At 29.4% G+C, this 23,384-nt stretch overlaps 2 protein-coding genes across 2 annotated transcripts; both read left to right on the top strand.

Moving 5' to 3' along the window:
* The first annotated feature begins 3,024 nt into the window (after window positions 1-3,024).
* LOC148235538 (E3 ubiquitin-protein ligase XIAP-like) lies at window positions 3,025-10,550 on the top strand. The gene is made up of 6 exons (XM_088184794.1): window positions 3,025-3,069; window positions 3,610-3,930; window positions 4,171-4,909; window positions 5,169-5,178; window positions 5,550-5,589; window positions 9,654-10,550. The coding sequence occupies exons 1-6, from the start codon at window positions 3,055-3,057 to the stop codon at window positions 10,365-10,367; spliced, it is 1,839 nt and encodes a 612-aa protein (XP_088040920.1). The 5' UTR covers window positions 3,025-3,054; the 3' UTR covers window positions 10,368-10,550.
* Window positions 10,551-15,335: 4,785 nt separating this feature from the next.
* Window positions 15,336-18,925, top strand: LOC148235537 (baculoviral IAP repeat-containing protein 7-B-like). The gene is made up of 2 exons (XM_088184293.1): window positions 15,336-15,372; window positions 17,054-18,925. Exons 1-2 carry the CDS (start codon window positions 15,358-15,360, stop codon window positions 17,771-17,773), a joined length of 735 nt encoding a protein of 244 aa, XP_088040419.1. The 5' UTR covers window positions 15,336-15,357; the 3' UTR covers window positions 17,774-18,925.
* The last annotated feature ends 4,459 nt before the right edge of the window (window positions 18,926-23,384 follow it).

The following is a 23,384-nucleotide window of genomic DNA, read 5'->3' as shown; positions in this document are numbered from 1 at the left end:
AGCTTCAAGCAAACAGTTTTTGCTTGTTCTCCTAATTTGTTTGCCAAATTTTGATATTGATTGATACAGGGCCGTAATGGGCGCATAAAATAATATATTTTAATATTTAAAAATATTTTGTTAAAAGTTACAGATATGTAATATATCAGACAAGTTTAAAAATGGCGATTGTATAATATTTCTAAAAAAAAATCATCCCACCATAATAACTATCCGCTCACGTGAGTCTGAATTTCATATTCTTAGGAAACATTTCGTCCACGATGGAAAATCGAACGCTTGGGTCATCGCACCGACCGCCATAGTGCTTTAGGAATTTTTATCTAGATTTTCGTTTACGAGCCGCAAAATTTGTGCCGGGCGAGATATGTCGATACATTGTGAATTTATTGCCGCCGAAAAAATTCGTAGTACATACATAATTTATATTGTGATATCGAGAAGGGGCGACGCATCGTTGCTCTCTTCCCTTCTTGATAAAGGGCCCGTTACGGCAAAATTCTTTAAAGATTAATGGAAACAATTTACCTTCGGCCTAAATGCCTGTGTTCCCCGCGACATTATTCGCATACTTTTCAGATTTTTGCGACAAAAAAACACACGTACCTTTTCCTCTTCGCTTTAAAGCGCCCTAAATGGATTCCAGTTATTAAAAAAATCCAGCGAAGGGCTCACGTCCGCAAAAGGCGAACGTCTCTCGAAAGGGCGATTGACTTTTACTGTAACAGATGTTGTCATTAATTTATTTATGCCTGTCGAACGACAACTAAAATGTATTCAAATACATTTTTAAGCTTAAAATGTTATAGTTTTTAATTGTAATTTTTGTATTTTATGTTATAAATGTAACTAAATTATTATTTAATTTGTGCGAATACTCATATATAAGATCAAAAAGATCAAAATAGTTCAGATATAAATCAGGTAAATGCAGAAGAGGTTAATCAAATTGTTTATGGCATATCATCGAGCTCGAAAGCTAAAGTACTGATGTTCATATTGTCTCTCGAAATACGTGAGTGTGTGTGAGTCTATTCACTGCTTTTTATCAAAAATCTGACGAAATATGAGAAAAGTTTATTTAGACCAATTAGGTCGAATTGTTAAACACCGCATATCAAATATACGCTCACTCTAATTAAGCATGTATTATAGATTAAAACATTTTGGTTGTTTTTTGATGGGCCTAATATTGGCAGAACAGTGTTTCATTCAAAGGGCGGAGCCCCGGCGGCGTATCCTATAATACGTAAGCCTTGTCGATAATTTTTTTAATTTACACGAATGAATATTGTATTGATTAATTTAAATAGAGCTGAACCATATATTTTGAGTTTTAGATTACCGCATGTATGTCATAAAGAAAAGAAAGAGCAAAGGACGCAAGTTTTATCCTTTCAAATTGGCAAATACTACATCTACTTGCGTAGCTCGAGATAAATATAATAATAACTCACGGGAAAACCAAACTTAAAAAAAAATATTGCAACATTATATGTATAAGAAGGAAATATGTGTGTGTGTGAAAGAGAAGATATTTTATGTTTTTGCTATCGTTGCAGCACGTGTGTTATGTCACATATGCGAATAAGTATTTCATTCCAGCACACAATTGAATTCCACGAGAGTATATTGAAAGTGCATTTTCCATCTTGAGTGAAATTTCCCTAGTGGCATGTGCGTTTCCATGGCAACATTGCATTAGGCAACTCGGCGAAATTGGTGTTGAGTGATATAATCTAGAAACTCTCACAATGGCTTCTCGGAAACGCTGGCGCCTAAATTGTATCAAAGTTTTCGCATCAAGATATTATCGCGTTAAAGTTTGCACACCCCATAAAATATAATACTGTATTTCTTATAAGGTGCGAATTATCACGACGCGACAAAAAGGTAAATTGTGCACCTGCCTCTGAAAAAGTTAACAAGAAAGAAGACTAGAAATAAAACATATATAAAATAATAATAAATAAAAATTTACGCGTAATATGTAAGTATTAACGCTCAGGTACACACGCTGAGTCACTACACTTTTGAGCTGAAATCACGGTATTGAGCCAGCGCGTTAATTATTTTATATTACATTCACATACAAGCACGAATTACTATTTTTATTGAATAAAAATTAACTGAGAATCACTGGATGGAAATAAGAACGCAGAATTAAGTGTCGAGCGAATGGTTTTTGGAAATATTTTCACGAAATTCGATCGGTCACGATTGCGCAGAATTGTCTAGGAATCTGCGATTCAATCTCGGCTGCGACAATGAAAGCTCGTAATAATCTCAAAATTGACTTTTACACAAACACCCACAATGCGAATGGTGATTCGCAAAATTCACGATCGGAGCCTAAATCAAATATCGGACGTTTATTGACTTTTAACGATTCCAGTAATGACTTTTAAATATTTTCGGATTATTAAGCTTGCAATCTATCTGCGAGATCGACGTTGACTTAATTGAATTTTCGTCAGACTTGATATCGATACGTAAGTTTACTACTAATTTATTACTAATGCTTTGCATATGGTAGAAACTAAATAATAATATTCCAAAGAAATTATATATACGAGATAAAATTAGTTGTTCACATTTATTACACGTGAATAATATTTACCAATGCATAATTAAATTAAATTAATATATAGCAAATATCAAATTATTCTGCACTTAGTATACAAAATAATTAAAAATTAAATACAAAAACTATAAATTATTTTTATTTTATTAAAGATATACGATAAATCGTTCATGCCGTTGTTTTGCGTAGCAAAATTTAAGTTAGCTCTTAGCGATTCAAAGTAAAGGGCTGGCTTGAGCAAATTGGAAAATATTTTTATAAGCTAGTATTTCTTGTATTATTGGAAAACAAGATATATATAATTTGTTGTAAATATTATATATAACGTTATATTTTTTTATTTACTTGTTATCTACATTCTAGATTAGCATCGGCAGATAGTAAGAAGTATATAGTGTACACTGTGTACTTCTTACTATCTTATTATTATATTCAATGTGCAATAGCACAGTTACTAATTTTCAACGCAAATGGACATATTAAAGGTATCACTAGATTTTACTTTAATTTAAATATTAGTAGGAGGAACAACTGTTTACATATTGTCGGTGCTGATCACAGAGTAAAGAAATAAAAATGGCGGTGACGCATATTAAAAATTGTGGCATATTCTGGATTACTTGGTCGTCTCACAATGAATTTACAATTGTAAATTTTTATCGATACTATATCCTTTTTACGATTCCAAAAGAAATTTTCAATTCATAAATTGTTTTTTATGTTCAGAACTATTTTCGTGAAATGGCAAAATATCGTACAACTTTTTCCAAGATTTATTTCTGGGTGAAAATCTTTAGATAAATTGCTTAAATTTTTATTATTTTGATTGCAAAATATTTTACATGGTAAACAGTAAAGAGTTTCCTTAAGTCTTCTCCATGTCAACCATTCTCTTTATGATAAAATGTTTTAAAACAATGATTTTTAATCTTTGGTCTTCAAGATATATTTTTTATACCATAATTTTGTGTTGAATGTTACTTTTAATTATTTATGTGATTAAGTATATATTCTCTATATTATAGATCGCCTACCCTGAGTTAATTTCAAATCAAAAACGACTGGACACTTTTCAGAAATGGCCAAAAGATGAAGAAAGAGTGTCGCCAGAAGAGCTCAGCTGTTCGGGTTTTTTCTATACCAACGACAGGGATATAGTGACGTGCTTTTGTTGCGGTTACCAATTTATAGACTGGTTGCCAGAAGACAACGTTGACGAAGAGCACATCAAAGCGTCGCCTCAGTGTAATTTCATAAAGACCAGAATAATAAAAACGTCGCCAAAATGCCTTTCTAATGATTTACACAACCACGAATCTAAAGGCACAGAATATGACAAGATAAAGGTATATTTAATTTTATTACTTTTACATGTTAAAAAAATAATTAAAAAAAATAATATTTATATCTTAATGCCTCCGACGTTTCACAAAAAAATATTTATCAATGCTTTGATATTATTTTTTTGATACAGAAAACATATTTTTTTTAGACTTTGATACATTATCTTACTCGATTTTTTCCATTAAAAATATACTTTGTACTATTGTAGTTACATAAATATAATATTTTTTATTACTTTTTAGGATTTATTAAATAAACTTTGTAATAATACAAACGTACCGGAATATCAATCAACGAAAGATGCCCTGCACCCCAAATATGAGAGTTATCAAACCCGATTGGAAAGCTTCCATAAGCGGCCTATAGGAATGAGGTCATTGGAAAATCTGAGTTCCTCCGGATTCTTCTATAACATTAGTAATTGCAAAGTGATGTGCTTCTATTGCGGTTACGAATTTGAAGATTTGCTGCAAATAGATGTTGACGAATATCATTCAAATAACTCGCCGCAATGTAATTTCATCAAGACAAGAATAGTCCTGGAAAGGGAGGTGGACCGACACATAGCCCAATACCCCGAATATGAAAGTAATCGGGCCCGGCTTGAGAGCTTCCAATCGTGGCCCGAAGCAATGCCACAGAAAGCTATAGAAATGGCCGATACTGGCCTGTTTTACATGAAATATGGAGACAAGACGCGCTGTTACTACTGCGGGGTAGAGATCAACAATTGGCAGGTGGATCAAAAACCGTCCGAGGAGCACGCGAAGCGATCGCCAAAGTGTTATCACCTTAGAAAGAGAGTGAACTCTAAAATAGAGCTCTCTCAGCAAAATAAAAATTGTTACGTTTGCAAAATTAAAGTGAAAACTCATATAATTATACCTTGCGGGCACATGATAACGTGCAACACGTGCGAGTATCAAAAGCCCATATGTCCTATTTGTCAAAAAGTCTGTATGAAGATAATTAAGGTATATCGCATATAGTGTAGTGTTAATGTTAATATTCAATGTTAATATTATTACTATAAATATATTTTAATGTAATTGAAAATTGATAATTAATAATAATACTATAATTTGTATTTCGCAACTAGGGTTTGAGGAAATAATTTATGTTTTTTTATGTGAAGCCATGGGTGCACTAATTATAATGAAAGCGCTCTTGCCGTTCAGCAAAAGAATGGTCTTTAAAATGATAAAAAAATTAATACATGTTACTGAATTCCAAACTTTAGATTTAGCTAGGTGTGCTAAAAAAAATTATATAAAACATTATTAACAGATAAGTATTTTTATTTATTGCAAAATTATAATTTAAATATATTTACACTGAATGTTTTTTAATTTTTTGCTTACAAATTAAGAGCAATGGTAGTTTTATTTTTAATATATTTTTCAGTACTTAAATAACAATTTCATGATTAAATCAATATAAAATAATAAAAATAAGTAATGAGATTATTTTGTAATTGTCGTAAGTGCTTAAAGAGCAACCTACATAATTAATAAAGATATTCTATGAATTTTACTCTTTAACCACAACATATCATATAAATTAATTTTTAGGACTTTTTACAATATTGTCTAGCTTATTATTACTACATTTATATTAATAGGGTGGTTGAACATTTGATGCACATAATTGTTATCATGAAGGTATATTGCATTAATATGGTTATTTTATTCTTTCAATAATAATATAGAAAATACTTCATGAAAAAAAGTTTTATTTATTTCCTTGTTTTAGAAGACTGACATTAATATACATATTTATGGTCGGAATAGTGTAGTCCGAAAGTACTGGAGTTATAATCCTGATACCGTGGGTTCGAGTTCCACAGCAGAAACAAATTTTTAATTGAGAGATTTTTTCAGTATAATACAATATTTGACAACGTTAATTCAGAAAAACGAAACGCTTACTTCACATCCTTCAATTTTTGTAAATTTTTATAAATGCCAAAAGTCTTCTCACATGAATATGTAGTCAAAAATGAGAACAATATTTTTATGGGTTTGTAATTAAAAGTTATAATTTCCAGTAATATTCAAAACTTACAAGTTTCTTGAATTTATGGCATTACACCATAGTAGCATCAGAAGACAAATCGATTAGGTTTTCTTTCTCACAAATATTAAATGTTTGGTTTTCGCGAGAATCACTCAACAACACATCATTTAAATATGAAAAAGCATACGGGACTTTTAATGTTAGATATAGAAAAAGCTTTCGACACAGTATGACATGACGGTTTGATTAATAAATTATACAAAAACTAAACCCCAGAATATCTTCTACGTTTAATAGGCTTATACCTAAGACTAGAAACTATATTGTTTCACTAAATATTAAGCATTCGAGTTCGAGTTATTTGGGGAAGTTTGCTCTGACCGTCCTTCTTTATCTTGTATACGATCGATATCGCAAAAATAAAAAATACGCGTTTATCTATGTACGCTGACGATACATCTATTTTAAATAGTGATTACGGTCTTAAACCAATCGCAAATAAATTACAAATATCTTTTGGAATCCTTAGTAAATATTTTGAAAGGTGAAAAATTAAGACAGAAGAAATTATTTTCACAAAACGTAGACAAACTTTGCAACCAAAAATCCTAAATGAAGAGGGCAATAACGTCAAATGGAAAACGAGTAATAAATGCGTAGGCTTACACCTGGACTTGAAGCTTAAATTTATTAAACATATTTTGAATCCTCGCTCTAAAGGGCTTGCCGACATTGCGACCCTTAAACCGATATTTAATAGAAAGAGCACGTTAATTAAATAAAATACATTTTTAATCCATAAACAAGTCATTAGACCCATATTAACATATGCCTGTCCGGTATGGAGTAACACAAGTAATACTTTTTTTCTAAACAAAACTAAAACAAAGCTATAAAAATAATATATAAACTTTGAATCGAATTCAGTGTTTAATCTGATTTTTACATAAAGTTCTACTTTAAATTAATTTAAAATTACCAATTATTTATAAGAGAAAATAAAATTTATTTTTATTAAGGCAGTTTTTGCCTGGCTTTAAAAAAAGATTTTTTTTATAATTTTAATATTACTTCTTTTTTGCTAGACTTTGACGGATTATATTGAAAAATATAAAATATTTACCTTTATGGGAATTTATTGATTAAAAATACAATAAAGTAATATCAAATAAATGTTAGTCTAGATTCCAGGAATTTAAACTATTCTTTATCGTACTGTATTTTATATAAATCATACAAAATCGTTATTAGCAGCGTCCTGAATATTTACCCGCTGATAAGCTACGGTAGCTCGTGTCAGCGGCATACCGACGGTACTATGTAAATTATGTAAAAATGAACCATCAAATTAAATAACGTCATTCGTTTTTATTATTGTTTGATTACTGCTTAAAAATAATAATAATAATATTTCATCGAACGATGATTATATCTTTTCGTTATCACTGTAGGCACATAGATACAAGAAGTGCCAAATAAATCAATATTTTAACAATTGTAAAAAATAAACTTTTTTTGCGCAGCTAATTTTTAGGTCTGGCAATTCAATTAATCTTTGTATTTGTTATTTTTAAATTAGGCTTATGAATTACCAACTGCTAGCAAAGATGTTCAAAGAAAATGTTAAAGAAATGTGAAATGGTGCCATAAAAATTTCAGAATGCATAAAATTCTGTGTCACAACCATGCCCCAAAAAATACAAAATGTGATAATACAATTTCTTTAGTTGCCCGTTATTTATTAAAATGTTTATTTCATCGTTATTTATATATGTTAATTTTTTATATAAGCTAGTGTTTCTTGTATTGTTAGAAAACAAGAGCTTGTTACAATTAATCTGTATAGTTAGTTGTAAATATATAACGTCATATTTTTTTATATACTTGTTATCTACATTTTAGATTAGCATCGGCAGATAGTAAGAAGTATATAGTGCTCACTTAGTTCTTATACCAGAACTTTGATCATTATTTCTTTTTATTTTTATGAAGTTGACTGATATATTTTTGACCTTTACTGCAGTAGCATTGGATGAGTCCAATAGCTTAGCATTTTTTACTCTTGGGTATCATTTTAGACTCCTTCATTGGGTGTATTTCAATTTTGATGTTGAGAATATTTGTGATTTTGTAAATGCTTTCTACGTTTTTAGTGTAATTGAGTGTTAGAATAAACATAGCAAGTGTTATTTCTTAAAGACCAGAATAATAAAAAAGTCGCCAAACTGCCTTTCTAATGATTTACACAACCACGAATCTAAAGGCACTGAATATGACAAAATAAAGGTATATTTAATTTTATAACTTCTAAGTAACGCGTTACTTAGCAGATGCACGCGAAAGACGAAAAGTCAATTAGATATAGGAGAATATCTACTCAGCTCCATTCTAAATTACTATGTTATGATAAAATGTTTTAATGCTCAAATATACCAGCTCTTCCACGATTTGGCAATTGAACTAATCTTTGTATTTGTTATTTTTTAATTAGGCTTATGAATTACCAAATTCTAACAAAGATGTTCAAAAAAAATGTTAAAAGAATTGTGAAAAGGTGCCATAAAAATTGTAGAATGCATCAAATTCTGTGTCACAACCATGCCTCAAAAAATACAAAATGTGATAATACAATTAGTGTAATTGCCCGTTATCGATTATATTTTTTATTTCATCATTATTTATATATGTTCATTTTTTTTTATAAGCCAGAATTTCTTGTATTGTTGGAAAACAAGATATATATAATTTGAAAATATTATATATAACGTTAAATTTTTTATATACTTGTTATCTACATTCTAGATTAGCATCGGCAGATAGTAAGAAGTATATAGTGTACACTGTGTACTTCTTACTATCTTATTATTATATTCAATGTGCAACAACACAGTCACTAATTTTCAACGCAAATGGGCATATTAAAGGTATCACTGAATTAAACTTTAATTTAAATATTAGTAGGAGGCACAACAGTTTACATATTGTCAGTGCTGATCACAGAGTAAAGATATAAAAGTGGCGGTGACGCATATTAAAAATCGTGGCATATTCTGGATCACTTGGTCGTTTCACACTGAATTTACAATTGTAAATGTTTATCGATACCATGTCCTTTTTACGATTCCAAAAGAAATTTCCAATTCAAATATTGCTTTTTATGTTCAGAACTATTTTCGTAATATGACAAAATATCGTGCAACTTTTTCCAAGATTTATTTCTGGGTGAAAATCTTCAGATAAATTGCTTAAATTTTTATTATTTTGATTGCAAAACATTTTACATGGTAGACAGTAATGAGTATCCTTGTTAGCTATGTTAACCATTCTCTTGGAAAATTCTCTCTTAATCTTTTATTTTAATATAAATCATCGAACTGAAATTCTCTACCGAAATTTACTTTAACTTTTTTTTAATGAAGTTAATTTTTTTATCATAATTGCCGAAAATTAGTTCTCGTTTTAATTTGAAAAAAATATAATGTCATTTTTCTGTTCTTTTAAATATGCTGGTAATACATATTAAAAATTTACATGGATTTTGTATTGCAATTTTTTTCAAAAACTAGAATCAAATGTGAAAAAGTTATAATTTCACATTTTTTAACGTGATCAGATGGCGATAACAAACCTCGCCGATTTTTACGATTTATAAAACTATTATTATCGAAACCTAAAAGAGTGAGATACATATATATTTTTTTAATTATAGGTTGCCTACCCCGAGTATATTTCAAATCAAAAACGATTAGACACTTATCAGCAATGGTCAAGAGACGAAGAAACAAAGTCGGCTGAAGAGCTCAGCTCCTCGGGATTTTTCTATACTAACGACAGGGATAGAGTGACATGCTTTTGTTGCGGTTACCAATTTGATGACTGGTTGCCGGAAGACAACGCTGATGAAGAGCACAAAAAAAATTCGCAGGATTGTTATTTCATCAAGACAAGGAAGACAGTCTCGGAGTGGGGGGGGGACCGACACATAGCCCAATACCCCGAGTATGAAAGTTATTGGGCCAGACTTGAGAGCTTTCAATCGTGGCCCAAAGCTATGCCACAGAAAGCTATAGAAATGGCCGATACTGGCCTGTTTTACATGAAATATGGAGACAAGACGCGCTGTTACTACTGCGGGGTAGAGATCAACAATTGGCAGGCGGATCAAAAACCGTCCGAGGAACACGCGAGGCGATCACCGAAGTGTTATCACCTTAGAAAGAGAATGAACTCATCATGTAATTCGTCTAAAATAGAGCTCTCTCAGCAAAATGAAAATTGTTACGTTTGCAAAATTAAAGAGAAAACTCATATGATTATACCTTGCGGGCACATGATAACGTGCAGCACGTGCGAGTATCAAAAGCCCGTATGTCCTATTTGTCAAAGAGTCAATATGAAGATAATTAAGGTATATCGCGTATAGTGTAGTGTCGTCCAAACGTGTTTAAAATCAGTTTAAATTAAGCTTGGTGTGTTGAAAAATAAGTATATATTATCATTATAATATAAGCAAAAACGTATATTTATTTATTGTAAATTACTAATTAACATATGTAAATTTATATTCGATGTTTGTTAATTTATTGTTCAGTAAAAAATTATAAAACTAGAGCAAAAAGAATTTTATATATCGTATTGTCTAGTATTTAAATAATAATAATAATTAAAAAATATTTTTATTGTTAAACCAATAAAAATAATATTGATAAGTAATCGTAAGATATCACTGAGTGTCAAAAAACAACTTCGCAGAAAATTATGATAACATTGATTAATCAATCAATTAGTAAATGTACATTTAATCTTTATATAGATTCGATTCATCAAAGCAACAAAGCAGAATAATAGAATAGGATAGAACGAAAGTAAAGATTAAAAAAATCGTTTATGAAAGACGTTATCGTATAATTTAAATGAGTTTTCTCATTGAAACTTGAAGCGTTCAACAAAACAAGCTGTCTCTAAAATTCCAATTGAAACTGTGTGACTAATTGTAAAACTTTAAAAGAAGAGTTTAAACAGGAGGAAATAATAACTACGTCTGAAGAGTATCGTCAAAGTCGCATGCGTATAAGCAGAGTTGCCGAAAATTTGTTGAGAAAAATATTTTTTTTAGTAAAAATAAAATAACATGGTAAAATAATTTTAATAATAATTTTATAGCCTGCAACTAGTACTTAACCTAACAATTTAATATATATCTTGCTAAAATATATCTTTGCTTGATATAATAAAATATTAATTAAGATATGCCATAATAGATAAATTATTAAATATTATATATGACAGTCGGAACTACATGTAATCGTTGCAAAAAGAATTGCTAAAAGAGTCTCATTAAGCCAATTTTATTTTTGTCTAATAAACTTTTTCTCGTCAGCTTTAACTGTTTAAGCTGGTTTTTTTTCGTTATTTATACACGAATTTAATAATTAAAGGTAAAATTTCAAATACATGCGCTCTGCATTTTTGGAATATTCAAAAAATATCACAACGTTTTTGGAATATTAAAAGAATATTAAAAAAATATCACAACGTTGTGAAATTGACATTTTATGTAAAATAGTTGACATCCTTTACTTTACTTTAAAATACACATCCTGGTAATCAAATTTTAATTTTAATATTTCAAGATCCTATGATAACGTGTATTTATATATTTATATTATTATGCTGTTAAGTATTTTTGTTCTAGTTATAAGTACTAAGTGTCCGATTTACTTAACCCAATCTGGCCGAAGCTGGGAACATATGTCTACATATTTATGTATGTATTTTGCGATACTTATTTATGTGGGGGATCGTTAGGGGTGTTAGCAGCCGGCGTCGGGATATACGACAAATTATAATGTCCTAAATTACAGGGTCTGCGGTGCAGTTGGGGACCTTTACTACAATACCGCCGGCTTTAGAGACCTAACACTCGAACGTCGATAATTTATTTCAGCACTCAAACTATGATTAAAATTATTTAGAAACCGCTTCACGAATACTTTACTTACTAAGGAAATCTTTGGTTTTCTCAAATTATCTTTACTGTTAATGAAGGGACAGTTCATCTACGTTTCGCCCACAATGTCATATGGCATCTTCTGCAATATACAAATATATGAAAAACCGCAGAATTTCATTAAACTGTTTTTCAGATTTAAATATGTATACTGTAGAATATGTTTATAACATTGTAGTTGAAATACATATTTTACAAAATCTGCGTACGAAAAACAAAAATTGCTATACATATATATGTATGTATACAGGACGAAAATGCCAGTATTTTTTATGAATATCGCGGAATGCGGTCTGGGCTAGGAATCCTGATGATCTGACCCCTATTGGATTTTTATCCAGATTTTATCGAATTCCTGGCGCTATTGCGGTGTTGTTGAAACATTTAGAGTTTATTTGCATGTTATTAAGCCGCTATTGAAATTCCGAACCGCCTCCGAATGGGAAAGTTTCAGGGAAATACCAAAATTTGCTTTTTCACTCACCTATTATGCGATTCGCTTCCGGACGTCATTTCTTCCTTTGTTATTTTCTGTAACAAAAAAAATATTTTATTTTACCTTACATTATTTACTTATTTAATGTGATATTCGTCAATGATCGTTAGTTAATAAAAGGGTTTAGATTACATTTTTCCTCATTTATAAATATTGTTACAGTTTATATTTCAACTAGTTTTATTATCCGATTTCACCTGGGATAGATTCAACTCATTATTTATTTATTATAATTATTTTAATACTCGGTCAAATACAATAATTTTAGCCTTTTTAAAAACGTGTTGCAGTAGCACACAATCGATCGTCAGAACGTCGCTGTTTAGCTCAACTTGCATCTTAAAAGTTGAACGTTGAAAATAGCACAGTTGAACTGTCACTACTGTTTGGCAGAAGTTCTTGGTGCATACATGTGTATTTTCTGTTATATATGATAGTAAAGATATGGAGTGAGGTATGAATTATTAAAAAAGATTCATTAAATATTATTTTGAAATCTCATTACTAAAATACAATTATTTGTATATGGCTGATGATTTTTAAATTCGTGATATTTATTAATATATAATTTAGGCAAATATTAATTATTTTTCGTTCAATAAATTAAAAAAATTATTATCACAATCGAAAATATTTTTTAAATGTTTATGGCATTTGTTTGTTTTAAATAAGTATTATTTAGATAATTTATTTATTTATTCACTGATAATATTGTTAATAAGAAAATCTATAATCAAATTAAAACGAACAATTGGAAAGAATATACATATCTCGAAGTATTGTATTTAAAGATCACAACTTTTAATGAATTGATATTTTGATATTTATTGTCGACGTTGGTTTTAAATGTACATACATACATACATAAATAATATTATTTTATTCTACCATATCTTATTTACTCATTCAATGAGATACTCGTAAATGATTTATTAGTAAAAAATACCCTGATATTTTTTTATTTAATACTCAATAGTATAAACCAGCGGTCACCAAAGTGCCAATGCTATCAAGCGCAGAATCGAAGATATAGACAAAGACATTGAAAATCAGATAATAAAAATGGTGAAAAATTCATAATTTTATTCAATTCAACTTGCCGATTTACGGACATTACAAAAAAAACACTCCTTCTTTGTTTTGTGAGGGAAAAACTACTTTGTATTCGCGGGACACGGTCAATTGGGCGACGGTCAAATGGGCGATTCAAAATGGGCGACGGACAAATGGGCGATGGTCTTTTGAGCGATACAATAATAATGCATTACAAATAAATGTGATGCAAATCATGATCTTATAATTAATTAAATAATTAACATAATTTAATACATATTAAAATATATATATATATATATATATATATATATATATATATACATACGTACAAACGAAAATATAAATAATATTTTTTAGAAAAGAATTAAGAGATGAAAACATTATTCGGTCTAAACAAAATATAATATACTTACATAAGACATATGTATATATTTACTTATCATTTGTGCATATTTAATCATAAAATATCACTTAAACAGTTTGATTTTTTTATTCAAGAATTTAAGAGAGTTACCCGATATCATAAAACACTAAAGCTTAAGTCGGTAATTTTATTATAAACACCTACCTAATAAATGTTTATAGTGGGCCCTTACACGATTTTTTTATATGTTTAGACTTATAAATTACTATGAGAACAATCTGTTGGAATTTCCAAAAATTGCATATTTTACCGTTATCTATTTTAAACTGGATAGGGTAGTTATATATAAATATAATAACCCAGAACTAGCGTTGATAAATGTTTATCGTGGATTTTGCTCTTAACGCGAATTTTTTTAATGTTTTGAGCCTTGGAAATTAGTGTGAGAATTAACTTTGGGAATTCACAAAAATCGCATATTTTACAGTTATCTATTTAAAACTAGATAGGGTAGTTATATATAAATATAATAATCCATAACTAGCGCTCAGTATACTTTTGAATTTTTACTGAAAACGTTCGCAAAAAGTTTCGTTGCGTCTTTGAAAAGTATTTTTGTCGTGGTTTTAAAACATTTTGTCACAGTGTCATTGTGTTTTTCGGTAAAAAAATTCAGTACAGTAAGAAAATAAGTATGTATCTTTTTTTTCACATGTGGGTTATATTTTATGTGTTATTTATAGATCATTGTTGAGAACGACTAATTTGAGTTACCTTAGTTTATATTCTTCATAAATTGCTAATTCAGGCATATTAAGTCAAAAAGACAAAAAAAAAAATATGTTTGGAATGGATATCTTTATGAAAAGAATAGACCAAAGAATTTTTATAAAAGTTTTGAGGTACAATAGAGAAAATATCATAGAGTATTTACGTGATATTGCATATAATTATAATATGAGTTAATAATTTGAAAATAAAATTGTTTTTGTATTTAATATACTTTTTCGTTTTAATGTATATTTTATTAATATTTACAATATTTTTTTAAATTTCTGTCGCCCATATGACCGTCGCCCAATTAACCATCGCCCAATTGACCGTCGTCCAATTGACCGGAATCGCCCATTTGTCCGTCGCCCAATTGTCGCGTACCCTTTATTCGCTTAATTTGCCGGGTAGAATAACCAGCTCTGAGATTTTTGAAGCAATTAATAGTTATTTATTGGAACATAAAATTGAATGGAAAAAATGTATTTGTGTGCCTCAAATATGACTGGAAATCTTTCAGTAATTATCGTAAAGGTAAAGAATGTTGGTCACTCGGACATTTTATCTACACATCAATCTAATAAAATATTCATTAAATTGTTATCAATATTTCGGATTATTATCGAAAGATAGTAATGAGTATAAATTGTTAAAACTTTTCTGTATCACTCAATTTACAAGTACGCAGTGACTATTTTTCATCGCCAGTACTTGAAATGGGGAAATGGAAGGTACCACTAGATTATACTTTATATTAAATATTCGTAGTATTTCCTGAACGGAGACGTAAAAGTCATTTTTTTCTTCTTCTTGCAAAAATTTGATTATTTAATATAATAAATAAAATAAATTATATTATTACAAGCACACTATTATTCACAATACACGTGACTGGTTAATAACCAAGTTTATACCTATTATTTGATTAAAATTATTTGAATAAAAATGTGTAGTGTATTTTATTTTTATAGCTTTAAATTAGAGAATTTTTTGATAATAAATAAAAAATAGTTTTACTTGTGTTACCCAACGCCGGATATTATTTTAATGTTAAAATAGGTTTAAATTGTGCTTGTATATTATTTAAGGTTTAGTAACACTAAGGGGTGTGACTTCGCAGCCAGAAAGAAGCGAATGGAATCTAGTAAGAATTTTATTCGTTAAAATTACATAGATCCTTGGCCGTAATAATAGGGCACCCCTTAAAATTATGTATAACTCTTTATAAGTGCATAGTCTGACCGACATATTTAATCAGGTGGTTTTAAAGTATATATAAAAAAATATTCGTTTTTATTTGCTCACTTGAGTTTTAAAAAGGGATTGCAGGTCTACTTGTTCATTCTCGCTAAAATGACTATTGGTCATTTTAGTTTTTTTTATTTAATAATTAATTATAAATATTATATAAACATTTAAAAAATGTCAAAAAACGCGAATTAAAAAAAGCTAACATAACAAATATAATTTTATTGCATATTATTGACTGAATATGTCGGAAATTAGTATACATAAATTGTTCACGATACGCTGTCCAAAATGCTTTGAAACGGTTCAATGTGGTTCTTACAAATCAAAGGCAAAAACTGTAAAAAAAGACTGCCCAGGAAGATCGAATCTTGGTTCGTGAGTCCCTTAAAAATCGTCGAAAAACGTCTTTAAAGCTGGCTGCTGAAGTCGCTGCAAGCAGATGGCCATCCATTTATTTATGGACGGTGATAAAAAGGCTCAGCTATGTGGGACTTAGAGATTGTAAAGCCCGACACAAGCCGTGGCTTTCAGAAATAAATAAAATCGAATGTTAGAGTGGGCACGAAAACAAGATTGGGCGAAAGTCTTTTAGTCCATTGAATCCAACTTTGTTGTAATTTTAAACTAATATTGCTTAATATAAAAAAATATTAAAAACTGAATGTATTCTAAACTTTCTAAACCTATAATTTTTAAAATAATCATACTTTTGTAATATTTTTTAAGGATTTTTGCGACCGCTGGTGTAGTATACGTGCGTCAAAGAGTCGGAGAAAAATATTTTGCTGATTTCATAGTACCCAAAGTCAAATAATTGGCGGAAGTGGTATAGTATGCAGTTGCATGACAGAAACCTGTTTCTATTGTCACCTGTCGCCACTGGTTATGTCATCTAACTACTAGACTGGAATTGATAATACTGTTTCCGCAAGATTCTCCTTCTAAATTACGCTTGATTAAACAGATTCAGGCGTAAGACGAACTTTCAATTCCATATAGGAGAATTTCTTCTCAGCTCTATTCGATATTACTATGTAATGATAAAATGCTTAAAACAGTGATTATTGGTCTCTGTGATATATTTTTTTTATTTTGAATTTTATATTATTATATTTCTTCTGTTTTCGCTTATGTTGCATAAATATATTTTCTTTGTTAAAGGTTATCTACCCCGAGTACATTTCAAATCAAAAACGACTGAGCACTTTTCAGCTTTGGTTAAGAGAAGAAGAAACAAAGTCGCCAGAAGAGCTTAGCTTCTCGGGATTTTTCTATACCAACGACAAGGATAAAGTTACGTGCTTTTGTTGCGGTTTACAATTTGAAGACTGGTTGCCGGAAGATAACGCTGATGAAGTGCACAAAAATGGTTCACCCCAATGTACTTTCATGAAGACAAGGAAGATAGTCTGGGAGGGGGTTGGAGACCGCCACATACCCCAATACCCCAAATATGTAAGTTATCGAACCAGATTAGAGAGCTTCCATTCATGGCCCAAAGTAATGCCACAGAAAGCTGAAGAAATGGCAGAAGCTGGCCTGTTCTACTTGGATTGTGGAGACAAGGTATGCTGTCACTACTGCGGAGTAAAAATCAACAATTGGCAAGCGGATCAAAAACCGTCCGAGGAACACTTAAAACAATCGCCGAAGTGTTATTACATTAGAAAGACAATGAACGCTAAAAATCAGTCAGGCACATCTAAAAGAGAGCTCTCTCCTCAAAACCAAAAGTGTTACGTGTGCAAAATTAAAGAGAAAACTCATATGATTTTACCTTGCGGGCACATGACAACGTGCAGCACGTGCGAGTATCAAAAGCCCATTTGTCCAATTTGTCAGAGAGTCTGTTTCAAGACCATTAAGGTGTATCGCGTATAGTTTAAAGTTTTATAAATTAATTTAGATTCTTATGTGAATAACAATTAGTTTTGTCTTAAAATGGAATCGCTTTGGTGGTTCTACAACCAAAGGGTCTTTAAAATCAGCATAAAAATAATACACACAAAAAATAATTATATAATATTAATATAACATAAACAAATAAGTATATTTATTTTTTACACAATACTAATTAACATATATTTAAAGTTGATGTTTGTTAATTTACTGCTCAGTAAGAAATTACAAGATCATAAAATTGAAGGTTGGAGCAAATCACATTTTTCTTTATTATCTTGTATAGTGTTTGAATAACAATATGGACTAAAAATATTGTTATTGTTAAATCAATAAAAAGAATATAGATACGTAATCATGAGATATCATTGAGTGTCACATTAGAATCGTAAGGGTTCAAGAACAACTTCGCAGAAAATATGATAACATTGTTTAATCAATCAATAAGTAAATGTATAGTTTCGATTCATCAAAGCAACAAAGGAAAATAATAGAATTGGATAAAACGACTGTAAAGATTAAAAATGCGTTGAAAGATGTTAAGTATAATTTAAATTAATTTTCTCATTGAAACTTGAAACGTCCGACAAAACAAGCTGTCTCCAAAACTCCAATTGAAACTGTGTGACTAATTGTAAAACTTTAAAAGAAGAGTTTAACCTGGGAGAAATAATAACTACGTCCGGAGAGTTTTGTCGAAGTCGCTTGTGTATAAATAGTTGCGGAAAATTTCTTAACAGAAAGTAAAAATATTTTTTTTAGTAAGAATAAAACTACATGGTACAATATTATTAATAATAATGTTATAGCCTTTAACTGATTCTCAACATTTTAACGTATAACTTGTTAAAATATTGCATTATATATCATATCACATTTTTTATATTTCTAATAAAATATTAATTAAAAAAATATATTTGTCCCTTGAATCCTAACAATGTTTTTTCATCAACGATAACAAATAATTCAGTGTTCATTGTACATTAAACAATATTCATTAGTAGTTTCAAACACTTGCATAAAAAACGTGAACAACGGGTATTATGGAATAATGTCGTTGCCAATTTTTACTGATTGTAAATTTCTGCTACTCAGTACATACATTATAAAAGGATATATAATTTATTATTTTTTTTTCTACAGTATAACCACCTACATTTTATTTTATATTCATATTTTTATCAAATAGTGATTAATAAAAAATTGTAAGCATAAAAATGGTTAAAAACTTGTAGCATGTATAATATACATAATTAGAATGTATGTAAAATTATTTATATAATTTAAATAAACATATTTAAAGAAAAATATTCATAAACAGGGTGATGTTCATGTGTTGGCAGCACTGTAAATTAGACAGCTGTCAATAATCACGCTTGTTCAAAGTGGCAAATGTTATTCTGAAACAACATATTTACAAAATACCACTCAATGTGTTAAAATTTCTCAATTGTTTTACAATACCGACAAACCCGAATCGTTGGATCAACTAAAAAAAGTACGAAAAAGTAATCGAAAATTACATCAAAATAATCGGCTGCTGCAAAAAGTTCAGAGGCGGCCATTTGATTGATAGCATTATTTTTTTAAGCAATATACATAAATTATTTGATTAATAAAATAAATCCAAAGAGCATCTTTATAATAAATATGAAGAAAAAAAAATACGGTATCCCCGAATCTCACATTCTTTAGAATGACTATGTCACACACGCAAAGAAATAAATACAATATTTTAATCATATATATGCCATGCTTCTTAATACGCAACAACATTGCGAGACAATGAGACCTTTTCAATCATTGTGGCTGTGTCTACTGCGACCGAATTCCCAGAATTCACTCCTTGAACGAAACAAACTGTTGGAAAGACCCAGTATTTACTATCGTTTAATGCTTATTTCAGAAAACAGACATGCGTTGCATATTGTTGTTAAGTTATAAGTTATATATATTCGTTTATTCAAGACGAAAAGATTTTATTTCAATCAATTCAATCACAATTAATTTATTTCTAGTTATTTAATTTATATGCAAATCCGCACAAAGCAAACACCGATAGGGATCGGATCTTTATATTTATCGAATTCTTTCCAAACATTATTAGCTATTGTATATACAATAAATTCGATTAAATTATCTATAAGAAATGTTCCATAAATTGTTCTCAATTAATTCTAGTGAATGTCTATATTTAATTTACACGGAATTCCGATTTATATATACATCAAAATTGTTACAAAAATTATATACCACATATAGCAAGTTATTTAACATTATGTCGAATAATATTATGTATATGAGCTAATTAAAAAATAAATGTGTTTTTTTTCACATTGTAAAATGTCCTCATGAAGAATTGAAATGATCATAATGCCGAGATTCAATATGAACTCGAATTAGCGAAAGTGCACTTTCAGTAAAACCTATGATAAAAATGGTTCATTCTTCATCATTACGGATCTTGGAACACGTACATAATATTTTATGAAAATTCGTTACTATAATATATAAGTACAAGATGAATTTTGGTATTTATTAATTTTGAAACACAGGGGCGTCATTTGTGGGTACATTTGCTTAAATTTTGCTATGAACATGAGTGTCATTTGTTAAAATAATGAGACATTTCTCAAAAAAAATCGTAATAGAGTAAAAATAAAATTCACTGCGTCTTATTATTTTATGTAAACAGCAAAGTATACTTAAAATACAAGAATTTTCTTTAAAAAATTTAAATCATAGAATTATCTGTCAAAAATCTAACATTCAATTAAAGAATATTTTATTTTACTGAAAAAAAATTAGTCTGCGGGAATTTTTTTTCATAGACATTTTGCTCTTCACGCGGCAACTAAGAACTCGTAATATATATTACATGCTTATGACTTGAAGGTGTTACCCAATCGGCATGTACGTTTGTGCTAATAAACTTGTGCTAATTTTAAGGCAGACAGCTTCGGATTTCGGGAATCAAGTAGATTCAAGTGGGTGAATACAACCCATGAGTTAATTTAAGAAGGTATATTTAAAGAATAGTGACTTTAATATTAAGAAACATCAGTAGCAGCGCATATTATTTTGTACTCATAAAAGTAAATCCTCTTATGTGATATTCCCGGACTAAAAATCTCGACAAAGCCATAAAGGTACTTATATTTCATCATCAATCTACGTATAAAGATATTAATCACCTATGTAAAAGTAATCATAGGAGAATGGTTTCGGGACAGGTATCAGAGATTTTTTATTTGTAATAAAAAAATAAATTGAAATGTTAAATATAAAAAAATGCGTAGAATAAAAATTTGACCCAAAAATGGACAAAGGGACAACCAGCAATTATGATCCAATTCCATCATGCATATCGTCACGATTATATTCACCAAGTGTGCGTATGGGCAATAAGCATATTCGGAGTCGAATCGTTTTATGTGAAATTTCATTAAATTTCTTCCGCGATTTAACCATCCGTCAAAAAATACAATATTCTCATCGTTATTACGTTCGTTCCGCGAAAATATTACTTTTCGAAATGTTATCATTATATATGTATTATATACGTCAGCATTATACATGTATATATTATAAGCGTTCTCGTGAAAGATATTTGTTAATTATTCTTAGAATTTTACTGATAATTTCAATGTTTGTAAGCATTTAAATATTTCTCAATACACGGCTTGATCACAGCTTTTGATTGAGGTGGGGTTTAACAATGCTCCTCTGCATAGCTCATAACACAAGAAATGGACATTACGGAACACTCAAGAATTTAGACTTTCAAAAGCCATAAATTAATAATATATACTGGCTGATTTTATATTTATAAACATTCATTTTTTACACGTATGTTACACATCTTTTCACTACTTTTCGCCCGCATTTACCCTAGTGCTTATCTGGATGTCATGGGGTATTCTAGATTGTCACCAAAACAGCGCAGCGTTACACACGACCTGCGTCATCTCGGTAAGCCAGTGAGACAATAGGAATTATCAGTAGCCGTTTTTCCATTAGAACTAGACGACGGTTGAGGGTTGCCCTTGAATTTATAATCCCGACGTTCATTGCTATCGATTTGTTCTAAACCACGAGGGTCGTTAGATTGCTTTTCCATCCATTAGGAACAGCTTCTAACGTTTCCGTTAGCGCCGAACAAAATGTCTGGTTAATTAAATTAAACAGCAAATAAAATTAAAGAGTTTCAACAATGACTACTTAATTATAATTAAGGGTTCCACCGTCTGACACCAGGTTATATGTCTAATTTTGTAACAGTGCGCCATAAACTCATTAATGACTGATATAAAACATATGATTGTTCTATGACTTTATACGTTTTTCAAGAATACTTGTATATCAAAGTATTTAAGCAAAGGCTTAGGGATAATTCAAGAATAATCTTTTGAATGTGAAGCTTTTGTAAAAATACTGATATATAATCTGTACTATATACAACTTTTTAATGTTCCAATGTTCGTGTTGGGTTTCTGTTAAAGTTTTTATTTTAATTTAACGATCCCGTTGGATGGTCGTTTCGTACATAAAATTTAGTTAGGTTTTTTATTTTTTAATAACACAATAAACGCAGGCTTATTAGAATTTTGTCATTAAAAGCGTTCTTTCCGGCGGTTTCGGGTAATACCGCGTAATTTATGTCGGGCAATATTTTACTCCTTCTTACACATTTATGAAAATTTTCCACCGCCAACTAACCAGACCTGAAAGTTAGCCTTTTTTCAACGAATGCTAATAAAAATTAAATAAACATGCTTTTAAATATTTAAATATTATTTTAATTGATTCGTCATTAAGTATTCTAATTTGTGACGAGGCGAGAAAACGTGCCTCAAATTATCACGTTGTTTTTCTTTCAAAATGATTTCTATTATTTTTTTCAGCCTTTAATGACGTATTTCGTGCCAAAAGATTGCAAACATGTTCGAAATTAATTTTGTCATCTCATTTTTAATTTTTTTTAATATTATAGTTCCGTCGAAATTAATGTTGAGGTTTTAAAAAAAGTGTGATTTGCTAATGCTGATACAAAAAAATTTAGTCGCATTTTTAAGTTAATAACATAGTTTTTCTGTAATTTTTACAAAACTTGACAAGTTTCTACAATGCGTCATGATGGCAATTAATATAAAACTAAACATTGACAAAAATATATAAAAAAAAAAATATAATGCACATATTTAATTTATTGCATATTAATACTCTGATTTCAAAGAGAGAATAATACCTCACGGTGTACCACAGGGTGCAAATTAGGACCATTGTTGTTTATAATGTATATAAATTAATACAGAAAATGTAAAATATATATATTTACAGATGACACTTGCATGTTAAAGAAGTTGTAGATTATTTAAATAAGAAATTAAGTATAATAGAAAGATGGTTGAAAACAAAATGTATGTTTATTAATATAAAGATATGTTAGAAAATAATATAAAAATAGTTAATATTGTAAAACATTTATGAGTAATTTTAGAATAAAAAAAATTAAAAACATTGTAATTACACATTCAATAAAAGTATATTATATAGAATGAGAAATATGCTAAGTATAAATACAAAAAAAATC

This window comes from Plectrocnemia conspersa, unplaced genomic scaffold (genome assembly GCF_051122295.1).
Source record: "Plectrocnemia conspersa isolate PC_06_02 unplaced genomic scaffold, ASM5112229v1 ptg000004l, whole genome shotgun sequence".
Taxonomy (NCBI): domain Eukaryota; kingdom Metazoa; phylum Arthropoda; class Insecta; order Trichoptera; family Polycentropodidae; genus Plectrocnemia; species Plectrocnemia conspersa.
This window is presented reverse-complemented; position numbering and strand designations above follow the sequence as displayed.